The following is a 23,599-nucleotide window of genomic DNA, read 5'->3' as shown; positions in this document are numbered from 1 at the left end:
GTTTTCATACATGCTACAACACAGATGAACCTTGAAAATGTGCTAAGTGAAATAAACCAGACACAGAAAGACAAATATTGCATGACTCTACTTATATAGGTAAATTCATAGAGACAGAAAGTAGAATAGAGGTTACCAGGGGCTAGGGGAAGGGAAAATGGTTAGTCTGGGATAATGAAAGTTTTGGAAATAGTAGTAACAGTTGTACAGCATTATGAATATAATTAATATGATTGAATTGTACAGTTACAAATGGTTAACATAGTAAATTTTATGTTACCATGATAAAAAATATTTTTTAAAGATTAAAACCTGAGGTTGTTTCCCTTAAAAAACAATAGAACACAGAAGAAGTAAAGACAGGTTATCTAGAAATGGAAAGAGGTAAAGAGAAATCAACACTTAGAGGGAAGATTCTAAGAATATACACAAAGGATTACATGAACTTAACATAGGGGTTTTGGTTAGCACAGAATGATTTTACTTAAAAAAGAGAAAATGAATGATAATGATCAGTGTTGTTGAGGATCTTGTGAAATTGGCACTTATATACTGCTGATACTAGAGTAAACTATACTTCTTTTTGGAAGTCAATGTAGCAATATATATGGAAAGGCTCAAAAATGTGTAAACATTTCACTAAGTAAACTTCTAGCAACTTATATGAAAGAAATAATTAAAAATGCATCAAACAATAGGTACAACAATGTTCACTGCAGCAGTTTGAAAAACAGGAAGCAAACCAAATGTTCAAAAATGAGATTAATTAAATAAATAAAGCACAGAACATTCAAACAATGTATTAACATGTAGCTATTAGAGCCAGCCCCGGTGGCCCAATGGTTAAGTTCAATGTGCTCTGCTTTGGCAGCCCAGGTTCGGTTCCAGGGCGCAGACATATACCACTTTGTTAGCGGCCATGTTGTGCTGGCAGCTCACATACTGAAAAATAGAGGAAGATTTGCACAGATGTTAGCTCAGGACAAATCTTCCTCAACAAATAAATAAAATAAAAGACATAACGAAAGGCTGTGTGTGCCCATTGTTTGGGTCCTGATTTAAAAAACAAACCAACAGTAAAAAAATTTTTTAAAAACCATGTAGCTATTAAACGTTAATTAATATTTGTGACATGCAAAGAGATTTATATGATATCCAAATGTTGATTATAGAGTATATGCAACACTCCACCTACATTTTTATTGCATAGAAAGATAGTCTAGGGATGGGATTGTTTTTCTTCTTATCTATGTGTTCTAATTTTTCTACAACACACATGATATAAGTTGTTTTCATTTAAAAAATCAGAAAGACCCATATATATGCAATTAGTTGAACAAACTATAGTATATATACAAAATAAAGTACTATGCAGCTTTAAAAACAATGAGAAAAAGCTCTATGAACTGATACGCAGGGATTTCCAGGATATATCGATAAGTGAAAAGGCGCAAAGTATTATATATATAGTATGCTATCTACCGTGTAAGAAAAAAGGGAAAATAAGAAAATAAAGGGCCAGCCCCATGGCTTAGCGGTTAAGTGCGCACGCTCCGCTGCTGGCGGCCCAGGTTTGGATCCCGGGCGCGCACCGACGCACCGCTTCTCCGGCCATGCTGAGTCCACGTCCCACGTACAGCAACTAGAAGGATGTGCAGCTATGACATACAACTGTCTACTGGGGCTTTGGGGAAATAAATAAATAAATAAAAGAAAATATACATGTATCTGTGCTTATGTTTGCAAAAAGAAATACAGAAAGATAAACCAGAAACTAATGAGGATGGTTACTAATATGAATGGGTGGAAGTGGGTAAAAAAAAAAGACAGAATGGAAATGGAGTGAAGAGTTAGGTGGGAGTGATACTTCAAGGGTATTCTTTTTGCTTTGACTTTTGGAATCATGTTAATGTTTTATAAACTTAAAAAAACAAATCAAAACAACACAGTGAGAAGGAGAACAAAATGAAATATGTCAGAAACAAATGAACCTAACATATTTTGAGTCACAAAACCACACAAAATTCACACCGATAAGTACTAATCCAAGTCACTTTTAAACAAGGTATTTTAACTACATATCCTCAGTCTAACAACAAAAACAGCTATAAATAATCAGTGAACTCGAGTTAGTAGGTGACTTTTCACAGTAGTATAGAATGGCAATTTTTTATTCTAGGATTCAGCAAATAAGTAGAAATTTTGAAGATAATGGGAGCCAGGTTTCTCACTGTTGAAGAAAGGAATTACAAATATGGAATAGGAAAACATCGGAATAATCCATATGGTGCTGACAGGTTAAGTTCTTCTGAGACCAGGAGAGTTGAAGGCTACTGAAGAGAGAGCAAATCTGTACCCAGAGGACATGATAAAAAATGTGCATTGCTGACAAAAGCCCTGGTCACAATTTTTTTGTAGTCATATTGGAAAACATTAGCAGTATAGACTCCGGGGTTATAAATAAATTTTAGTGAGTAGGCAAATTCACAAATAGAGAATCTTCGAATAATGAAGATTGACTGAATGAATTATTACTGAGATGACTGCAAAATGGTAACTTTCTAACTCGATCATTCCTTTTATATTTATTAGTTGACATTCTACGAAGGAAGAGCTTTTCCTTCTCTCTTGTTATTTATTCATTTATTATTTATATCTGTATGGAATCCTGGATTTCTATTTTATTTGATAATCTGATATTATCATTATTTATTTGCATGCTGAAATTGTCCTACGTTGGCCAGTGGGAACCCCACACCCCATCCCTTCAAGTGGGGTCCTGTGTCCCTTGACAAGTCTTCATCATTTGAAAACTTTAGCAGTACAGTTCAATTCCCCTTTCAAAAAGTTTTCCCTCTTCAGCAATTCTTTGTTCTCCTTCCTTCAAAAATTCTCCCCCTCATAGATCCCTCTCCTATTTATTAGTGATCAATGGCAGGCACACAGAGAAACAACACACCAAAAAAGGGATATTTTAAATCATCAGATCATAACTACTTACATGAAGAACTGTGAACCATTTGTATCCTTCCCCCTGTTGGCCATTGACAAGAGAAATTCTTTGTTGTGTTTAACAGCAAAACTCTCATCTACAGAAAAGCAAAGTTTCCAGTTACATTACAGGCATAACCTCCAAAAAAATTTCATTTTTACTCCTCTTCATAGCTTGTGTTTATATCATGTGTTCTTTAGATCCAGACAAAATTTAGATAAAATTCAGGTTAAAAGAAGAGAGAATCAAATATTAACCAATTCCCTCTCCCACCTTTTTAGGATAAAATATTTCTAATTTTCAATACTTGTCTATAAAATCCAAATACTGTATCAACCTCCTTTCTTTCCATTTACATTTGTCCTTTACATTTTTTTTGGAAAAAACACACCTTTATTTAAACAAAAAATGAAACTCCTTAAAAAGCAAGAGAAGGAATCCAAATAGGATTTTTTCACAATTCATGTTTCATTTCTGAACAGAAAAAAGCACATACAATATTATTCTGAGCACAGAGAGGCACTTCTTAACTTAACCTCTCCCACAGCATCACATATTGAAAAGAGAGAAGCTTGCCTTCCAATCTTGGATAAGAATATGAGAACAAAGCAAGTGGAATGTCAAACAAAATTTCACTTAATCCCAAAAGTGAAAGATGGGAAATATGAAATTATTTCCACATTCATATGCTTATAGTCTTTCAAATAATCTTCACATCAATAAAAAATTCCACAGAGAAAACTTAAATTTGGGAAAAACATTATTATAGCCCAACGTTAGAAAATCAGAGACTTTTTTTTAAAATCCTCATAGAAAAATGTACTAAAAATGTGGATAGTTACTAAGAAATACTGCTGAATCTCCTTTAATAAAAATTAAGATCAAGCTATGGAAGTTCCTATTCTAGCACTGTAATTCTAAGAGTTTATTCTAGATCACTGAAACCCTTCAAATATGATATACAAATGTCCTAAACACACAAAAAATCCTACTCTATAAAAAGTCTCACATAAAATTTTTCACAAGAAAATTAACCTCCAGATAGTTGAAGGTAGTTGAATATTAGTATACTGTTTAATGAACAGCCTTATTGATTCAATAGAGAAAAATCAAATAAAATAGAAAATATTAAAAACACAATTTAAATGTGAACATTTTTACCTTCAAAAAATCCTCCGTAAATAGATTCCCCTCCTCGTCCATTTCCTAAGAATAAAAAGCATGGACTCTTAGAACTTTCAAGACTAATCTCCTTGAAGATGCTACCTAAACAAAACGCTTTTTACAAGGCAAGTGCTCGAATTACTCGGAATCAACAATACTCAAGGTAGAGGCCAGCCCGGTGGCGTAGCAGTTAAGTGCGCGCGCTCCGCTGTGGCTGCAGGGGTTTGGATCCCAGGCGCGCACTGACACACCGCTTGTCAAGCCATGCTGTGGCGGTGTCCCATATAAGTGGAGGAAGATGGGCACGGATGTTAGCCCAGGGCCAGTCTTCCTCAGCAAAAAGAGGAGGATTGGCATTAGATGTTAGCTCAGGGCTAATCTTCCTCACGAAAGAAAAAAAAAAAGTATAGGTAAAACTATATTGTAGTTAAGGATTACCAGTTGTGACAAAATCAAACACACACATTAACAGGTTACTAAGAGATGAATACAGTGTTGTTTGTTTTTTATCCAGACGCAAATTTCTGAAATTAATTCATGCAAAGGTGAAATTATTTCCTATATGCTTCTTTCTTTTTATCTATTTCTATGAGTACTCCTTATTGCTTGACCAAAGACTAAGTGGGGTGAGAAGAAAACTAGACTAGTATTTCTAAAGATATGTCTAACTTTGAGATCTCTGATATTTACCAAAGAATATAAACATATGATTTTCTTTTATGGGAATCAAAGTCTTACCTTCACTGAAGTCACCACCTTGAACCATAAAATCTTTGACAACTCTGTGAAAGAGACAACTCTTATAATGTAATGGCTTCTGAGTTGATTTCCCTGTCCCCTTTTCACCTACAGAGAAGAAAAAGTGTAGGCCATTTAGTAGAAAGGAAATCAAGGAAGTACTATTAAAGCAAAATTAATGAAAGCTTTTGCTCTGTAAAATATACCTCTCTTGAACTATACAGATTTCTTTAAACTACAGAATTTTCACTCCCCTCAGAAATTTAAAAATTCATTAAAAAAAAAATCATCCATATTTTTCTGGAAAGTATAGAAATCTCAGATAAAATCTTATTACAACCAATATTTCTAAGAATTACTTTCACATTCTAGTCAATGTTGCATAATCTGCGTGCTAAGAGAAGGAAGTAATATGCATGAAGAAATCTAAAACATGTTAAATAAAAAATTAAAGCATGCCATAGTCAAATGGGACTACAATTAGGGCAATTGAAAATGCCAACAAACCTGTACAAAGACAACGGAAGTTCTCACATGTTTTGGGACACACATCAGAAAATAATTCAAAGACAACTCTTCCAGCTGAAAAAGAAGGAAGTTGATTTAAACTTCTCTACTAATTTAAACTATTAAATACTCATTTATAAACATTAAATAGTAACACTAATTTTCTTACCAGGTTGATTATTAATGGCAATGTCAAAAAAACATCGAGGACGCTGAACCTTTATTCCCATGGCTCCAATATTTCAATTTATGAGTAAAATACAGTTTCAGGCAAACAAACTAAAACAGCAAAGATTTTTCATAAATTTCTGAAAAAAAAAATCTGTAGAGCATGAAGTAGAAATGTAGTTTGAATTTATTTTGATATTTACTTCCATGTCATAAATCACGTGGATTATTTTCTTTTAGAGATTAGACTGCATTTTGAGAGGCAAATAGAAAAGAATCAGCACTATATAATAAAATTTCTATTTTAACAACTGAATGTAGACTGCCACCCCAAACGGAAAATTGTATTACATTTGTATGATTAGTGAACTAAACAAGCAGATTACCTTTAAAGAGAGAAAAATCAAGGACAAACTTTTCCAATCCTTTCACTCCTAGAAAACAAAAATGACAGTTTTGATTAAAATAATGGAGTTTTAAAAAGAAAAACATTCAAATTTCTAAAAAATACCAACAACGAATCATTGAGGAATAAATAAAGCAGGATATTTAAACAATATATGGTAGATTTACATTCTGAGTAACAGCACAACATGAAGTTTTACATGAGGCTATTTTCCCATCATGAGCAACAGCCTTTACTGATATTATAGTGTAGACACAAAAAATAAGTGATATACTATGCGTAACGGTTTTATCTACATAGCACATAGCTATTATTTCAGAGACATTCTTTTGATAAAGTACTTATTTTAAGGACTTAAAATGTTTGAATTTTAATACTTGGTGGGGAATGACAGGATAAGGTGAAGGGCAGAAGAAACAAAGGCACTTAGTCCATCCAAAATGATGGACTATAAAAATGACAGTTTCACTTGCTCAGAACAGAAACTAACTGAAATGTATATGCTTTTCTGAAAATTATCATAAAAGCAGTGCTTGAGATTTTAGGTCTAGTGAGGCTTTGAAATATCTATATCCTCCATCCTGAATAGATTTCTTCCTTTATCAATTTTTAATTGAAACTTTTATTGAGACAATTTCCGATTCACACAGAGTTGTAGGAAATAATACAGAGAGATACAGTGTGCACTTTACCCAGTTTCCCCCAATGGCAACATTTTAAAAAAACTGTAGTATAATAGCACAACTGTAGCATAAAAACCATAACAATGCTGATACAATCCACTCATCCTATTCAAATTTCTCCAGTTTTACTTGTAGTCATTTGTGTGCATGTGTATTTATTTAGTTCTACACAATTTTATCATACATGTAGGTTCACGTATTTACCACCATCTCTTATTAATTTTACACACTCCACAAAATACAAATAGAATACTCAACAAAATAAAGGAAAACTTTGCCCAAATTATCAACTTCTTTGCCCAAATTACCAACAGTTTGAAAAATAAATACAATTTTCTCATAACTTCCTCCATTTTTAAAATTTCTCAGAAATATAATGGATACTAGAATTTGTTTCACACGAAACAAAGGATAAAGACACCTTTCAATCCTCCAGTAGACTATACAGACTTCCTGAAAACAATAAAATAAAAAAAATCTAGCAATTTTCATATCTTGCCAAGTTTGTTGCATTTTTACTTGTATAGAATTCCAATTCTTGCACATCTGAAATTGAGAACACATGGAATCCATAAATCGGAGGAAACTATCCAATCTTAAAGAAAAATATTAAATTACATAGTACCTCATTATCCTTTATCTTTTTTTTTTCCAATAATTTTATTTATTTATTTATTTTCCCCCCAAAGCCCCAGTAGATAGTTGTATGTCATAGCTGCATTTCCTTCTAGTTGCTGTATGTGGGACACGGCCTCAGCATGGCCGGAGAAGCGGTGCGTCGGTGCGCACCCGGGATCCGAACCCGGGCCGCCAGCAGCGGAGCGCGCGCACCCAACCGCTAAGCCATGGGGCTGGCCCATATCCTTTATCTTTTAAATAATTTTTGTAGGCCTTCTTAAAATCTCTACTTTTGGGGATAGGGAAAGTTTAATGATTTATTTTCCTCCAAAAAACTTCTACAGCTATTTCTTTAACCACAATATCACAGGTGGAGATTTCTATTCTTACAAAATGAGTATAGTTATAAATAGTAGTGCCACAAATATACCCAACTGTTTAGGATTACAGTTAATTTCTTACATACTGTGTCTTAAAAACAAATCTAAACTTGAAAACCAAGCAAAAGTTATGACCTCAGGGCCGGCCCCGAGGCTTAGCGGTTAAGTGCCCGCGCTCAGCTACTGGCGGCCGGGGTTCGGATCCCAGGCACGCATGGACGCACTGCTTCTCCGGCCATGCTGAGGCCGCGTCCCACATATAGCAACTAGAAGGATGTGCAACTATGACATACAACTATCTACTAGGGCTTTGGGGAATAAAAAAGGAGGAGGATTGGCAATAGATGTTAGCTCAGAGCCGGTCTTCCTCAGCAAAAAGAGGAGGATTAGCATGGATGTTAGCTCAGGGCTGATCTTCCTCACAAAAAAAAAAAAAAAAAAAAAGTTATGAGCTCAGAAAATAGTCCCTAATTACTCCTAAAGTTTTAGACACAATCTTTGATAATTTTCCAAGTTTCTCAATTCTAAGGCACAACGTAAGCAATCCTATAGTCTGGGACTTTGAAATTGCAATGAACACCACCACTAATTTACAGAGTTAGGAGCACAAGTGGGAACTACTAGGATAGTGGATCTGGTTTTTAATTTGACTACTGCTTACATGAGCTAAGGTCATGTAAGCTACACTTAGTATTTGCATACAGTAGTTCCCCCTTATCCCCAGTTCTGCTTGCTGCGGTTTCAGTTATCTGAGGTCAACTGTGGTCCAAAAAATTAAATGGAAAATTCCAGAAATAAGCAATTCATAAGTTTTAAATTGGGTGTCGTTCTGAGCAGCATAATGAAATCTTGGCCATCCCTCTTCGTCCTACCCAGGATGTGAATCATCCCATTTTCCAGCATATCCACAGTGTATAGTTACCCTCCTATTAGTCACTTAGTAGTCCTCTTGATTATCAGATCAACTGTCATGGTACTGCAGTGCTTGTATTCCAGTAACCCTTATTTTACTTAATAATGGCCCCAAAGCCAACTTTATTATTAGTTATTATTGTTAATCTCTTACTGTGCCTAATTTATAAATTAAACTTTATCATAGGTACATATATACAGAAGGAAACATGATATATAATAGGGGTCAGTATTATCTGCAGTTTCAGGCATCCACTGGGGGTCTTGGAATGTATCCCCTGCTGATATGGGGGAACTACTGTACTTTTTGGTATGCTGTTATATTTCAGTAAAAGTTTACTGTATTAAAAATAATATCTAAAACAAAACTCTTTATTTTTCTACCCTAATTCTCTCAAAACCCAGTAAACATTATCACTGTCCAACCCAGCTGCTAAGGCTGAAAACCTGCAGTTATCTTTGGTTCCAGTCTCCTTCACAGCCCATTATCCAAAACATTAGGAAGTTAGTTTTACACTAGTTTCAAAAATTATCCCAAATGCTCTCACTATCTTTACCCTTATTATCATTTCTTATCTGGACTACTTCAACAGCCTCTTAACTAGTTTCCCTGCTTTTACTCTTACTTCTGTACTGTCTTTTCTTCACAGAATAATCAGAGTGGAGTGATTCTTTAAAAGCTCTAACTTTATCACATCATTCCTCTACCTAATATTTTCTAATGTCTTACTATCACATTTAATCAAAATGTCTTACCATGGATTTTAAGACCCTAAACTAGCATTGTCCAGTAGAAATGAGCTACATACGTAGTTTTAAATTTTTTTGTAGCCACATTTTAAAAAGTAAAAAGAAATACGTTAATTTTAATAATATATTTTATTTAACTTAATATGTCTAAAATATTATTTTAACATATAATCAACATAGAATGTTATTAATGAGATAGTTCACATTCTTTTTTTGGTCCTAAGTCTTAGAAATTCAGTGCTCAACAACCACACGTGACTCATGGCTATTGTATTGGACGGCACAGCTCTAAATATTTTAGCTCCTGTTGATTTGTGCAACTTCACTTAACAGTCTCCTCAACTTTGCTTCAGCCACACTGGTGTTCGTGCTGTTCTTCAAACATCCCAAGGCCTATTCCCCTCTCAAGTCGTTTACATTTGCTGCTCCCTCTACATGGAATGCTCTTACTCCAAATCTCCACATGGTTCACTCCTTCACTTTATTTAAGTCACCGCTCAAGTATTGCCTACTCATGGAAACCATCCCTCACTAGTATATTGAAAGGAGCAGCCCTGTCCTCCAACACTTTATATCCCCTTTCTCTGCTTTATTTTTCTTCCCAGCATTTATTGCTACTTGGTATTTTATTACAAATTCAAGTTTTTATAGCTATTCCTTTTTCTAGAGTATAAGCTCTGTGATGTGATAGACCATCTTGCTCCCCTCTTAATTTCCAGTGCCTCAAACAGTGCTTGGCTATGGCAGGAAAACAATACTTAATAAACGAATGAATATACATGAAAGGACAGGCATGTGTGAGAATGCTTTTTTGCAACATTGTAGTACCAACAACAAAAAGGAAACAGCCAAAATGTCCCACAATGAGAGAACAGCTGAATAAATTATGGTATATACACGCTATTTAATATTATACAGCAGTTTGAAAAGTCTTTACATACACTATCCAAAAAACCTACTGTTTAGTTGAAAATAAAGAAAAGCAAGTTGCATATAAGTATTTTTTTTACAACCGAAAATAATACTTTATTTCTACAGATAAACAAAGAGATATATACAAAAACTCTTAAGTACTCTCTCCAGAGAGGACTGGGAGTAGGGATAGAAGTCACTGGGAGTCTTTAGCTTTAACTATAAGGTTTCAATTTTTACAATGAGAACATATTCATGTATTAGTTTCTTAATTTAAAATTAATAAAATTTAAAGACATATCTGCAGAGCAAAATAAAGTAGTAGGAAATACATAAAAATGTCAAGAGCCTATCTCCAAGTGAAAGGGTTATAAGTGATTTTTATTTTAGTTTTTTCATTTCCCAAGTTTTCTACAACAAATACAGACCTGTAAAAGAAACACTTCAAAAGAGCACTCAAGTCTTAACGCATTTTTCAAGTGTTTCACTTAACATTTACGTTGAGAAGATCTTAGGGAATCGCTTTTCTTTTCATAAAACTGTGTACCCACCTAACGGGAAAATAGGAAAAATACTTGTGAATATTTACCTAACCTCTAGATATTAAATAACTTTTCAGGTTCACTAATAATGAAATAAATAATGGATATAAACATTAAAAAATTTGACCTCATGAAAAATTCATTATTTCTATTTGTCAAAGGGAAATTAGAAAGTAAAAAATTGGGGAAAATATTTTCAACAAACATGATGTGTTCATTTTCTTACTGCAGAATAGTGCTTAGGAATGGGGTCACTAGGACAATTCTTCACCGACTAGGACCATCCTACTCATTGCAGAACATTAAGCACCCTTGGTCCTGACTATTAAATATCAGTCCATGTGACAACCAACAAAACCTCTCACTGTCCCTCTGCCCCTACCTTTGAGAACCACTACTATAGGGTCCATGAACCAAACAACTAAAAGCAGAAGGGCCACCCAAGGGAATATAAACAGACAATTCACAAAAAGTCAAATTAAAAATATAAACAGTATGAACAATTTTTCTTAGCAACTTGGCATTACAGACCAAAAACTTTGAATATATTCATATTCATTCTGACCCTTAACACTTTAGCAATTCAATCTCCTGGAATCTCTCTAAAGGTAACCATTTTAAATGAAATATTACTTGGTTTTGGTTTTTTACAATACTGAGTAATTAGGAACAACCTAAATGTCCAAAACAACAGTTTAGGAAATGTTCATATGATGGACTATTATGTTGCCTATGAAAATACAATTTTTTTATAACATGGAAAAAATGTTTGTTAACCGAAAAAAGAAAGACACCAATGTTATATGGTTAAAAAGATTTAAGTATTAAAAAACTCATATGTACTGTCACCGCAGCACTTTATAATAGTAAAATGAAAAACCAACTGTACAGTAATAGAAATTGGTTAAATAAATGATACCCTCATGAAATGGATGGTATTCATCTAGCCATTGGAAATCATATTCTTACATGTTAAAATTAAGGAGATAACATTTTTCACCCATCAGATTGACAAAAAAAAAAAAAAAACAACACTGACCTTCTCATATATTGCTGTTGCTAGTAAAAGGGTAAACTGATAAAATCCTTTGCCAACTTGACAACATACAATATTGCAAATGCATTAAATATACTTTGATTCAGTAACCCCACTTCTAGGAATTTACTTTATACATATCATATACATTTGCAAAATAAGGTATGTACAAAGTTATTCAAGGTACTGTTTGTAGTAGTTAAAAGGCTGTAAACCTAAATGTCCATAAAGGGTTAGGTTACATAAATCATATTACACCCATACAATGTACAAGGCTATAAAAAAGAATAAGGAAGCTGTTTATGTACTGCTATCTCCAAAACATTTTGTTCAGTTAAAAAGGAAAAAAAAAAGCAAGGTATAGAAATGTGTATGATATGCTTTCTTTGTATATTTTTAAAACTAAAAAGAAAAAAATATGTGTTTGTCTAATACAGAGGCATCTGGTGGGAGAAGAAACGGGTAGCTGGGGAAGATGGGTAAGAAGACTTTTTCTGTGTGACCTTTTATACCTTTTCAGTTTTATACCACATAAATATATTATTATTAAAAATTATAAAAATTAATAAAACTGAAAAAGAAAAATTATCAAAGACTACTCATGAATGAGAGGATATTCATAATATATTAGGTGAAAAAAGCAAGTTAGTAAGCAGTATTGTAAGATCCCAATTTTACTCATATCAGATGCACATTTAAAAAAGATAGGAAATGAAATCACTACATTGAAGAGATATCTGTACTGTGTTCATTGTAGCATTTTTTACAACAGCCAAGATGTGGAGACAATCTAAGTGTCCAATAACAGATGAATAGCTAGAGAAAATGTGATATATGTATATATATCTATATAGAGTCACACATACACACACCCAATGGAATACTATTCAGCCATAAAAAAAAAAAGAAGGAAATCCTGCCATTTGTGACAACATGGATGGACCCTGGGGCATTAAATTAAGTGAAATAAGTCAGCTAGAGAAAGACAAATACTATATGATCTCACTTATATGTGCAATCTAAAAAACAAAACAAACTCATAGAAAAAGAGATCAGACTGTGGCTACCAGAGGCCAAGGTTAGGGGGAGGGAGAATTGGACAAAGGTGGTCAGAAGGTATAAACTTCCAGTTATAAGATAAATAAGTACTAGGGATGTAATATACAACATGATGACTATAGTTAACACTGCTATACGGTATATTTGAAACTTGCTAAGAGAATAAATCCTAAAAACTCTCAACACAAGGAAAAAAACATTTTTTTCCCTTACATCCTTATGAGATAATGGATGTTAACTAAACTTACTGTGGTTATCATTTCACAATATATGTAAGTTGAACCATTATGCTGTACACTTTAAACTTATGCAATGCTGTACGTCAACTATATCTCAATAAAAATGAAAGAAAAAAAAGACAGGATTTACACCACAATATTAACATTGATTATAAATTATGCAGCATTATTTACAATAGCCAAGACACAGAAACAATCTAAGTGTCCACTGATGGATGAATGGATAAAGAAAATGTGATTCAAATACACGCACACACACATATACACAAAAAGGGAGTATTATTCAGCCATAAAAAAGAAGGAAATCCTGGGCCAGCCCTGTGGCCTAGTGGTTAAGTTCGGCACACTCCACTTCAGAGGTCGGGGTCTGGTTCCCAGGTGCAGACCTACACCACTCATCAGCGGCCATGCTGTGGCGGCAACCCACATACAAAAGAGAGGAAGACTGACAAAGCTGTTAGCTTAGGGTGAATCTTGTTCAAGAAAAAGAGGAAGACTGGCAACAGATGTCAGCTCAGGGCGAATCTTTCTCAACAAAAAACAAAAAACGAAGGAAATCCTACTACTTGTGACAACATGGACGGACCTTGGGGGCATTATGCTAAGTGAAATAAGTCAGAGAGAGAAAGACAAATACCATATGATATCACTTACATGTGGAATCTTAAAAAACAAACACCCCAAACTCATAAAGTCCTGAGGATGTAATGTACACCATGGTGACTAGTTAATAATACTGTACTGTATATTTGAAAGTTGCTAAGATAGAAGATCTTAAAAGTTCTCATCACAAGAAAAAACAATTTGTAACTATGTGAGGGGACGGATGTTAACTAGACTTACTGTAGCGATCATTTTGTATATATACAAAAATCATCATGTTGTACACCTGAAATTAATGTTATGTCAATTATATCTCAAAAAAAGGATTTACACCAAAATATTAACATTGATTATATCCGGGTCATGGGTTTAAGGGTAATTTTTATGTATTTCTGTTTTCCAAATTTTCTTCAACCAACAGGTACTAATTTTATAATCATGAAAAAATACTTTAAAGAAATACTAATAAAATGAGATACAAACTGTTTGCCTATCAAAACAGCAAAGATCTTTTAAAAGAATAATTTCCAATGCAGTGTGCAACTCCTCTGGAAACGATATGTGAAATTCTTTAAGTTGTTTATACCTTAAATTGGTTTATATCTTAAACCAGTAAAATTTAACTGCTAGGAATCTATTGTAAGGAACTACCCTAAATTTAGAAAGCCTTCATGTATAAAGTTGGCCATCTTAGCGCTCTTTTTAGTAACATATAATCAGAAGCAACCTAGTCAATATCACAAAAATGATTAAATTATGGCCTCTGGTTGAACAAAAAATGTCATAGCTGTTAAAGCAATGCTTAAAAGATGAATAATTAGAAAAATGCTCATAATCTGTTAAAAATAATCAAGATATAAAATAGTATATGTATTATCATTATAATCACATAAACTACTCCTAATTCTCAAATTCAAGGATTTACAAAAAGAAAAAACAAAAAGATTGAAAGGAAACAATCATTATTGTGTTTGGTTCTAAGACTGGAGAGGGTTTTTGCCTTACTGTACTTTTTCTACTTTTCTTTAATAAACAGAATTGCTATTATAAAGAAAAATTTCATAATAAAAAAGAAAATGTATAATCTTCTAAGATTATAATGTACGTGACTGTAAGTGGTTATAGATTACACAACATAAGGATACTTTCCATAGAAATAGATTAAAATTAGTTTTCCTGAAATGACAAATCAAATATCACTTAAACTCAAGAAAGATGAAAGCAAATTATTATTAAAAGCACTACACAAATCTCTTGAGTATGTAAACACTCTAATATTAATAGCTAATGAAGAACAATGGTGACACAAAAGATGGCTCAATACTATGTCCCTAACATTATTAAAATCAGATTTTATCTAATCAGAAATAGGACATAGTATTTCCTCCATAATTACGATTTCGTGATATTGCTCCATAATACTAAAATCAAACACGAGACAAACATCTGGTCAATATTTTATTTCTTCAAGAAAAAGTAAAGAGAAAACAACACTAAGAGAGACCAAAAATACAAATCAGGGAAAAATCAAGCCTATGCAATTTTCAATAAAATAACTCATGAATTTCCTAAGAATAGCATATAATGAAAGCTTTCAGAGTAGTATTCTGCAGGTGATCTGTCTGCTGCAAATTTGTTTCATCTGAATGAGCTGCAGCTATTTCTAAAAAATCCAGATATAAATTTTTCTTAAAAAAAAAAAAAAAAAAATCACCATATCTAGCAATGTGTCCCATTCCTGTAGAGCAATCAGTCTAGCCTGTCCCCATTAGATCAGGTACATATACGTGTTCCGGTTTGACCTAGTTTCCACTATTGCCTATTAGTTGTTACGACTGGTTATCTACTTGACCTCATGCACTCACCTCACTTGCCTGAGCCCCGTCAGAAATTTGAGTATGTGATACTTAATTTCATCTACTTTATTCATAATGAAAATACTTTTAAAATAAGATAATAGTTAATAAGCTCATTGAAAAAGTTAGATCATACAAAAATGCATAAAATCCTAACACTTAGCTATAACTTCTAATATACTTGTGTATATTCTACTTTTTTCTAAGCAGATAGAATCACAACATTGTTTTAAATGTTTACCAACAATATCATAGTCACTTTCGGATGTAAGACACAGTGCAATAAAATTTTATAATATTAAATGCTAGGATGTATAAACTTCTGCAACAAATATATTTCATAAAAAATATCAGAGAGAGGGGCTGGCCCGGTGGCTTAGCAGTTAAGTTCACGCGCTCTCCTTCAGGGGCCCAGGGTTTGGATCCTGGGCTCGTACCTACTCACTGCTCATCAAGGCATGCTAAGGTGGGTGTCCCACATGCAGCAACTAGAAGGATGTACAACTATGACATACAACTATCTATTAGGGTTTTGGGGAGAAAAAAAAAGGAGGAAGATTGGCAACAGATGTTACCTTACGGCCAATCTTCCTCAAAAAAACAAACAAAAAACAGGCATCATTCATTTTAAAAAAGTCAATGAGTTAAGAAATCATTAATGTTTTATGGGCCGGCCCCATGGCTTAGCGGTTAAGTGCGCGGGCTCCACTACTGGCGGCCCGGGTTCGGATCCCAGGCGCGCACTGATGCACCGCTTGTCCTGCCATGCTGAGACGGCATCCCACATACAGCAACTAGAAGGATGTGCAACTATGACATACAACTATCTACTGGGGCTTTGGGGGGGAAAAAAAAAAAGGTGTAGGATTGGCAATAGATGTTAGCTCAGAGCCGGTCTTCCTCAGCAAAAAGAGGAGGATTAGCACGGATGTTAGCTCAAGGCTGATCTTCCTCAAAAAAAAAAAAAAGAAAGAAATCATTCATGTTTTAAAAATAACCATTTGAATAGCAAAAATTGATGCCTATACTTACGATGTAGTTAAATTTCACATAGAGGTTGGTGACCATTTTAAGTCACCACTCTAACTAAAACAAAGTTCAAAAGACTTCCGTCAGGGGCTGGCCCCATGGCTTAGCAGTTAAGTGCTCGCGCTCCGCTGCTGGCGGCCCGGGTTCAGATCCCGGGCGCACACCGACGCACCGCTTCTCCGGCCATGCTGAGGCCGCGTCCCACATACAGCAACTAGAAGGCTGTGCACCTATGACGTACAACTATCTACTGGGGCTTTGGGGGTAAAATAAATAAATAAAATAAATAAAAATTTATAAAAAAAAAAAAGACTTCCTGTCAGGCATTAAAAGTACCAAGTCCCAGTTTCAGCAGTTTTCTCTGAGTATTGATAATACTGTCTGTAGTAAATTTCAAGATACAAGATTTGCCCTTCAGAAATAAAAATACACTGAGTTCTCATGGGATTGTATATGCATTAAACCAGGGCAAAACCACTGACACCTAAACCAAATGAAAACTGAAGCTTGGTGCTTATAATATTAAAGCCAAAAAAAGTGCAATACCAAAATGTAGCAGAGACAGTTGCAACAAACTCTTCAAACCACTTGAATGGATCATCTATGGATTCCTATTACATTTAAGCAAGACACCTTAGTACACTAGGATACTAAAAATAGCTAATACATTATAATTCTGTCGAAATATCCTATTAGTAAAATAAGAGAAAAACATCAATATGTATTTCTCAAAAGGGCAACATTGAAAGATTAATTGCAGATGGTGTCCTGATAACTAATAGAATCAGTTCATCCTATTATGAATGGCTATCAATTTCCCTTTATAAAGAATGGATATTGCCTGACAGAAAATCTAATTTAAAATATGCAAAATATCAAAAGGACAAAGATCTTACTTAGAGGCCACCCATACTGCAAGACCACAATAACAAGCACCAGAAACTAAAGGACTTGAATAAGGCACAATAAATGTAGCATATGCTCTTCACTTCACTCATAGGAGTACCACCCAGTTCTTACTGAAAGTCGATTTTACACAGAACTTTAACAAACCTGAATACTTATTTTTGAGGCCCACAGCTGATGATAAGTCTGAAATCAAAATATCATTTTATAGAAACTGAGGTTCAGAAAGATGGTTGAGCAAGAAACAAAACCCAAATTTCCTAACCTAGGAAGTTTGCATACTTCTACACTTCTGACACCAGAGGAAGGCAACCCTGACAACAGCCAGCAAAAAAAAAAAAAAAAAAACAACTTAAAAAGCAAACACAATTCAAAAAAAAGCCCCACAGACTCCTACTACAAGACAAAACCTATTAGGATCTCAGGGCACCAATAATCCTGAATCATAAAGAAAACGTTAAACAATGTAAAATAAACTCTGTTTAATACAGAACTATGTAATTTGTTATAGAAATAATCCCATCTCAAATGGTTAAAATAAAAGCGGGGGTTCTAAGATGGGTAAATTTTCGGGTACACAAAAAAATATGAATGAAAGAAGCAACCATTCTAGATATCTGTGCCTTTTCTGGATTTTATGGCACCATTTCAAAAATGTTCACACACCTCCTGCCCATCATCGTTACGAACCAGCAAGTTACTTGCCATTCTTTGCCAAATGGGAATACATACACACACATATTTTCTCCTATCCAGTTTTAGCTACTGAAAATTAACGTACCCCCAAATTTCCAAAACATTTAATTGTTCCTTGGACGTATTTGTAATCACTCTTGCAAAAACTTGGTCCTGCAGAGAAAGTACTGTGGTGGGAAGAAATCAAAACCAATGCACAAAATGGTGCTTTTATAACATTTCCAAAACGACTGGGAGTTCTCCATTCCCGCATACCTCGCCTTAGCTCTTAAAAGACTAAAGATGAGCCAAATTCGCACACTTCCCCCATGGCATATGGAGCTCCGAAGCCATCACCTTTCTCCTAAAGAGTAATTATCTCCTCCTAAAAGGCCCGCGCAGTTCGCAGCTCCTCCAAAACGTGGGAGAACTTGGAGACAGCTCTGGGATGAGAAAGGAAGAGCTTGAATTTGAGTTTTAGGAAAATGCTTAACTAAGTGGCCTGTGCCACTTGACTATGCATAGTCGCCGTATGTGAGAGGAAAAGGTCGGAGTAGGCGAAAAGCCTGTCTTCAACCTAACGTTAACCCCTGTGATCCAGGCTCCTCGTCCGCCACTCTCCAACCCTAACCTGACAGGACGTCAGGTTACGCCTCCCCCATCCCCATCAATCCTCCCACCTACCCCGCATTAGTGCTTAGCCTTACGATTTTGAAGCTTCGAAAATCACCTGGCTTCCCAGAGTTCAGGCCGCCGTCGCTGCCGCCATATTACAGCTTGTGCGGCAAAATGCGTCAGGGAGGGAGGTGTGCGCCCGAGTGGAGAGGGCGGGGGCTGGCAGAGGGAGGACTGTTTCGCAGGCCCGGAAGGGGCGGCTGGAAGCCGCCTCCAGCTGCAACAGCTGCAAAGCCTGCGCCCCAGTCCTTGGGGGCCCCCTCTGGGACCAGGCAGCCCCGATACCTCGAGGGGAAGACGGTTAACTGGCCGGGCCTATCGCGCCGGCTCCGCCCCTCTCCTCGGGCCCTTCCCGCTCTTGTACCCCGGGACTGCTGCAAAGGACGCCACCGAAACAACACTGGCCTCGCGCCACCTACCCGCACCAGTACGGTCTCCTCTTCCCGGGGTCCGGTCCTGTAAAGCGCTTCAAATCTACCGCCGCCAGAAAAGGCGCTAAAGCCCACTAACCGCCTCCCTCCCCCACAACCCAGTCCCGGCGTGGAGGGGAAGCGTCGCGCCGGAAATACGTCACGGGTTAGTTGACCTCATCTCCTGGTGTTCTGTTGCTTGCGTCACCTCGACGCTCCTTGGAGATGTAGGATGTTGGTGCCTAAGTAGCTCGATGTTTTATGTGTGAGGTGATTGGGAACTTTTGTAACCGTCAGAATGGCTTGTCGTTCGTGAAATGAAGTGCTCCATTTAGTAAACATTTATTGATCTTCCGCCAGGGTATTGGGAAGGAAGCCTTACCTTCAAGGAGCTTCCAGTTAACGCTATGACACAAGTTTTAAAAAACAAATGAACCAAGTGCTGTTTGAGAAAAGGAGGAAATTACAAAGGGCATTGACTCTCTTTAAAATATTATACCCGCAACTCCACGATATAGGTTATTATCCTTGTTTTACAGGTAAAGAAATTGAGGCTCGGTGAGGGTAAGTGCCTCGCTCCCAAACACTGTTCCTAAATACCAAAACAAGTCTTTGACTCCAAATCCAGTGCCTTCTAGGGAAAATAGGACATATATTGTTATTTAATTATTCTAAGAGTCCGTAGATTGTTAGAAGTAAATGCCCACTGCTCTTTGGGAAAAGGGAAGCCGGCTGAAATCCTTGTGGGGATGTGGAGTGAGTGTGTTTTAAAGGAACTAGCTGGGCTGGCCCTGTGGCTTAGCGGTTAAGTGCGTTCGCTCTGCTGCTGGCGGCCTGGGCCCGGATCCCGGGTGCTGATGCACCGCTTCTCTGGCCATGCTGAGGCGGTGTCCCACATACAGCAACTAGAAGGATGTGCTGCAACTATGACATACAACTATCTACTGGGGCTTTGGGGGAGAAATAAATTAATTAATTAAAATAAATAAAGGAATTAGCTAAGGAGACTTAACGTTTTATTATCCTATAAAAAGACTGGAAGTTGCGATCATGTAAATTTTTCACTCATTTATGCTAGATAAATTATCAACAACAGTTGGGCGTGTGCTACATGTAAGGGTCTTGACCAATTTCCATAGTTATAAAACAGAGAACAATCCCCCCCCACCCCACCCCACGCGCTTCTTTTAAGCTGTTGCCTTTGTTGCAGGAGAGCAGCAGCATATTGATCTTTGGACAGTTCAGAGGTTATATGGATTTATACTTTGCAGTGAAGAGGGCAATTCTGTGATACCTTAAAAAATCTGATTTATATTAAGATGGATTTCTTTAAGCATTGGTTTGTTTGAATTTTGTTCAGCTTCCTTCAGAATCTATTTTTATTTAGCTGCAATATACAGATTAGTTTCTTAGATTTCTACTTACTGGTAGAGGTAATGTGTAAGTGACATTACTACTACATTGGTATATTCTCCTTTCTCACCCATCCAGTTAGAAACAATTTTGAGGATATGTTACGGATTATTATATGATAATTAACATTTTGAGGTGCACAAAGGTAACATTATTGCTTGGAGGTCCTCAACAAACCTCCACCCTTGGCCCTTGGGTTTTCTCACAAGTAAAATAGGAGTATTATGGGGACTAGTATAAGGGATAATGAAGCATTGAACCTTGTAATCTTCTAATATGGGGTTTATAGCCTGACAGGCTTTTTTACTTATGGGGTATTGATTAATTCTGGGGAGAAATTTTGAGGGATCTATTTGAATCTTGATGGGAGATGTGCTGTGAATTTTACCAATGTTTTTTGCCCATATTTTGCCCATAAGGAGAGTGGCAGTTGGTTCAATAGGGACAAATGATCACTGTTTCCAGAATCAGCTCTGGTACCCTCAGAGATGGAGCAAATAAAAGATGTCAAAGCGTCATTTAATTCACTTGGTTGGCTGTTTTGATGGCTACTGTCAAATTCTAGAATTATTTCCCCCTTTCAGGAGAGAGAAATTCCAGGGTGATACTCTTCCAGCGTGAAGTCTCATCCCAATAGATGGATAGGGGCAGAGGAATTAAGGAGAGAAGGATGTGTGTCTCTCAAAGGGCTTAAACAAAAGGGAGTAGGTTCAGAACAGGTACCTTTTGAAGTTTATTAAAGATCCCCTACTTGATGGGGCCTGCCCCGTGGCTTAGCGGTTAAGTGCACGCGCTCTGCTGCTGGCGGCCCGGGTTCAGATCCCGGGTGCGCACAAACGCACCACCTCTCCAGCCATGCTGAGGCCGCGTCCCACATACGGCAACTAGAAGGATGTGCAGCTATGACGTACAACTATCTACTGGGGCTTTGGGGGAAAAAAATAAATAAAATCTTTAAAAAAAAAAGATCCCCTACTTGAACTGTTTTAGTACTCTGAGGCAGGGGCTGCTTTATAGTAGCCGGGTTGAGCACCGAGTGTGGCTCTGGTGTCAATTAGGACAGAAGAGATTCATCTCCAATCTGGAAAGGAAGGATTGGGAAGAGCCCCTGTAGTTCCTTGGAGCCCCATCACGAGAATTTGGAGGACACTGGAAAAGCTGGTTAAAGAGCTGAAGGCACCTGAAGTGTTTAAATTTGTAACAATCTCTTTTCCAATGTCCTGGCTCTTTGCAATAATAGCAGAAACTAGGAGAATTTTGGTTTTGTTTAGGGGCCTTCGTTTACTGGAGTTGAAGATTAAGAATTTTAGCAATCTTTCTTTTAGGTGACTCATTTACAGGTTGAGAGAGTTAGTTTGCCAGGTTAACTAAATCTGGAGTGGACATAGTTTCCTATTCCATCCTGGTCCTTTTTGCTACAAGGGAAAAGTCCCAGTTCAGCCCATTAATAAACACAGAGTTAAAAGCTATCCCAGATTGGATAAAGAAGATGTGGTATATCTATGTATACAATGGAATACTACTCAGCCAAAAAAAGACAAAATCGTTCCATTTGCAACAACATGGATGGACCTGGAGGGTATTATGTTGAGTAAAATAAGCCAGACAGAGAAAGACAAACACTGTATGCCTTCGCTTATATGTGGAATATAAACTAACACAAGGACAGAGAGAACAGTTTGGTGGTTACCAGGGGGAAGGGAGTGGGGGGGGTAGGCATAAGGGGTGAAGGGGCGCATTTATATGGTGACTGACAAATAATAATGTACAACTGGAATCTCACAATGTTATAAACTATTATGACATCAATTTAAAAAATTTAAAAAAAAAGCTATCCAGGTGGAATCAACGTCTAAAGTAAGACTGGAATTTTCTTTAAAAACAATCTGAAGTTGACTGTAATGGTTATGAACAAGTTCATCAGGTTTTTGTGCACAAGCCTGAATTTTGTTCCAATCAACAGGCTTTGGGAAAGCCATAGGAATTGCCCGATGAAGTGGTCTAGTGATTGCCCGAGCCTGATCATACAACAGGTCATCACATTGGTCTCTAGTTGTAATTCTAGAGACCTTTCAAGATTTTCCCATTTTCAGTTTGCATCAATGCTGGGCCTGGCCTTCACTGACAAGCATGTGAACTAGCTGATATAGGTCAGAGAAACCGGGTTGATAAGTTTCAATGACTATATTAAATTCCTCAGCAAATCTGTAAGGATCTTTAGTAACTTTGGGAAAATCTTTAACTATGGCTCACAGTTCTAAATTAGTTTTCTTTATTTTTGGTTAAATCGGTCCATTTGGTTAGAAATGCGCATGAGGAACGGCCAGTTTGTTTGTTTGTTTTTGCAGGGAAAGATTCGCCTTGAGCTAACATCTGTTGCCAATCTTCCTCTTTTTTTTTTCTCTTCCCAAAGCCCCAGTGCATTGTTGTAGATCGTTCTAATTCTTCTATGTGAGCTGCCACCAAAGCATGACAACTGCCAGACGAGTGGTGTGGTTCCACGTCCAGGAAACGAACCCGGGCCACTGATGTGGAACGCGCCGAACTTTTAACCACTAGGCCATCAGGGCTGGCTCGTGGCCATGATTTTTAAACATAAAATCAGCCAGTGTCCATGTAGGGGGAGCACCCTTAAAATATTTATATAACTGGAATCTCATTTCTTAGGAGTTTTTTTTCTAGAGCAAAGGAATAATTCTCAAATAGCCTAAACAACTCAAACAGCTTAAACAGCTTGCAACTCAAAAGCTTGAACAGCTCAAACAGCTTGCAGGCTTAATACCAGCCAGTTCGAATAGAACAATCCCATTTCAGTAAGGTAGACCAAAGGTTGAATCAACACAGTTCCAAAGAACAGGTCAGTTCCAAAGGGAAATGGACCGAAGGTTGATCAATGCAGTTCCAAGGACTTCCAAGGAAGTCAGGC

At 36.4% G+C, this 23,599-nt stretch overlaps 1 protein-coding gene across 5 annotated transcripts in view; it reads right to left on the bottom strand.

Moving 5' to 3' along the window:
* PPIG (peptidylprolyl isomerase G) overlaps positions 1-19,353 on the bottom strand; it is a 41,181-nt gene extending 21,828 nt beyond the window's left edge. Inside the window, exons 1-7 of one of the 5 annotated variants that reach the window (XM_058549211.1) lie at positions 19,270-19,353; positions 5,956-6,003; positions 5,571-5,723; positions 5,402-5,476; positions 4,895-5,002; positions 4,154-4,198; positions 3,002-3,089 (exon numbers count right to left, since the gene is read on the bottom strand). In XM_058549211.1, the coding sequence (XP_058405194.1) occupies positions 3,002-3,089; positions 4,154-4,198; positions 4,895-5,002; positions 5,402-5,476; positions 5,571-5,631 (377 nt within the window). In that variant the 5' untranslated portion in view covers positions 5,632-5,723; positions 5,956-6,003; positions 19,270-19,353. Of the gene's footprint in view, positions 1-3,001; positions 3,090-4,153; positions 4,199-4,894; positions 5,003-5,401; positions 5,477-5,570; positions 5,724-5,955; positions 6,004-10,658; positions 10,782-18,882; positions 18,991-19,269 lie in introns of those variants that run through there. The other 4 variants (XM_058549208.1, XM_058549212.1, XM_058549210.1 and 1 more) reach the window with 4 other exon arrangements.
* Between the last annotated feature and the right edge of the window lie 4,246 nt (positions 19,354-23,599).

This window comes from Diceros bicornis, chromosome 10 (assembly GCF_020826845.1).
Source record: "Diceros bicornis minor isolate mBicDic1 chromosome 10, mDicBic1.mat.cur, whole genome shotgun sequence".
NCBI classification, from domain to species: Eukaryota; Metazoa; Chordata; class Mammalia; order Perissodactyla; family Rhinocerotidae; genus Diceros; species Diceros bicornis.
The sequence above is the reverse complement of the archived record's forward strand: the minus strand, read 5'-3'. Positions and strand labels throughout refer to the sequence as shown.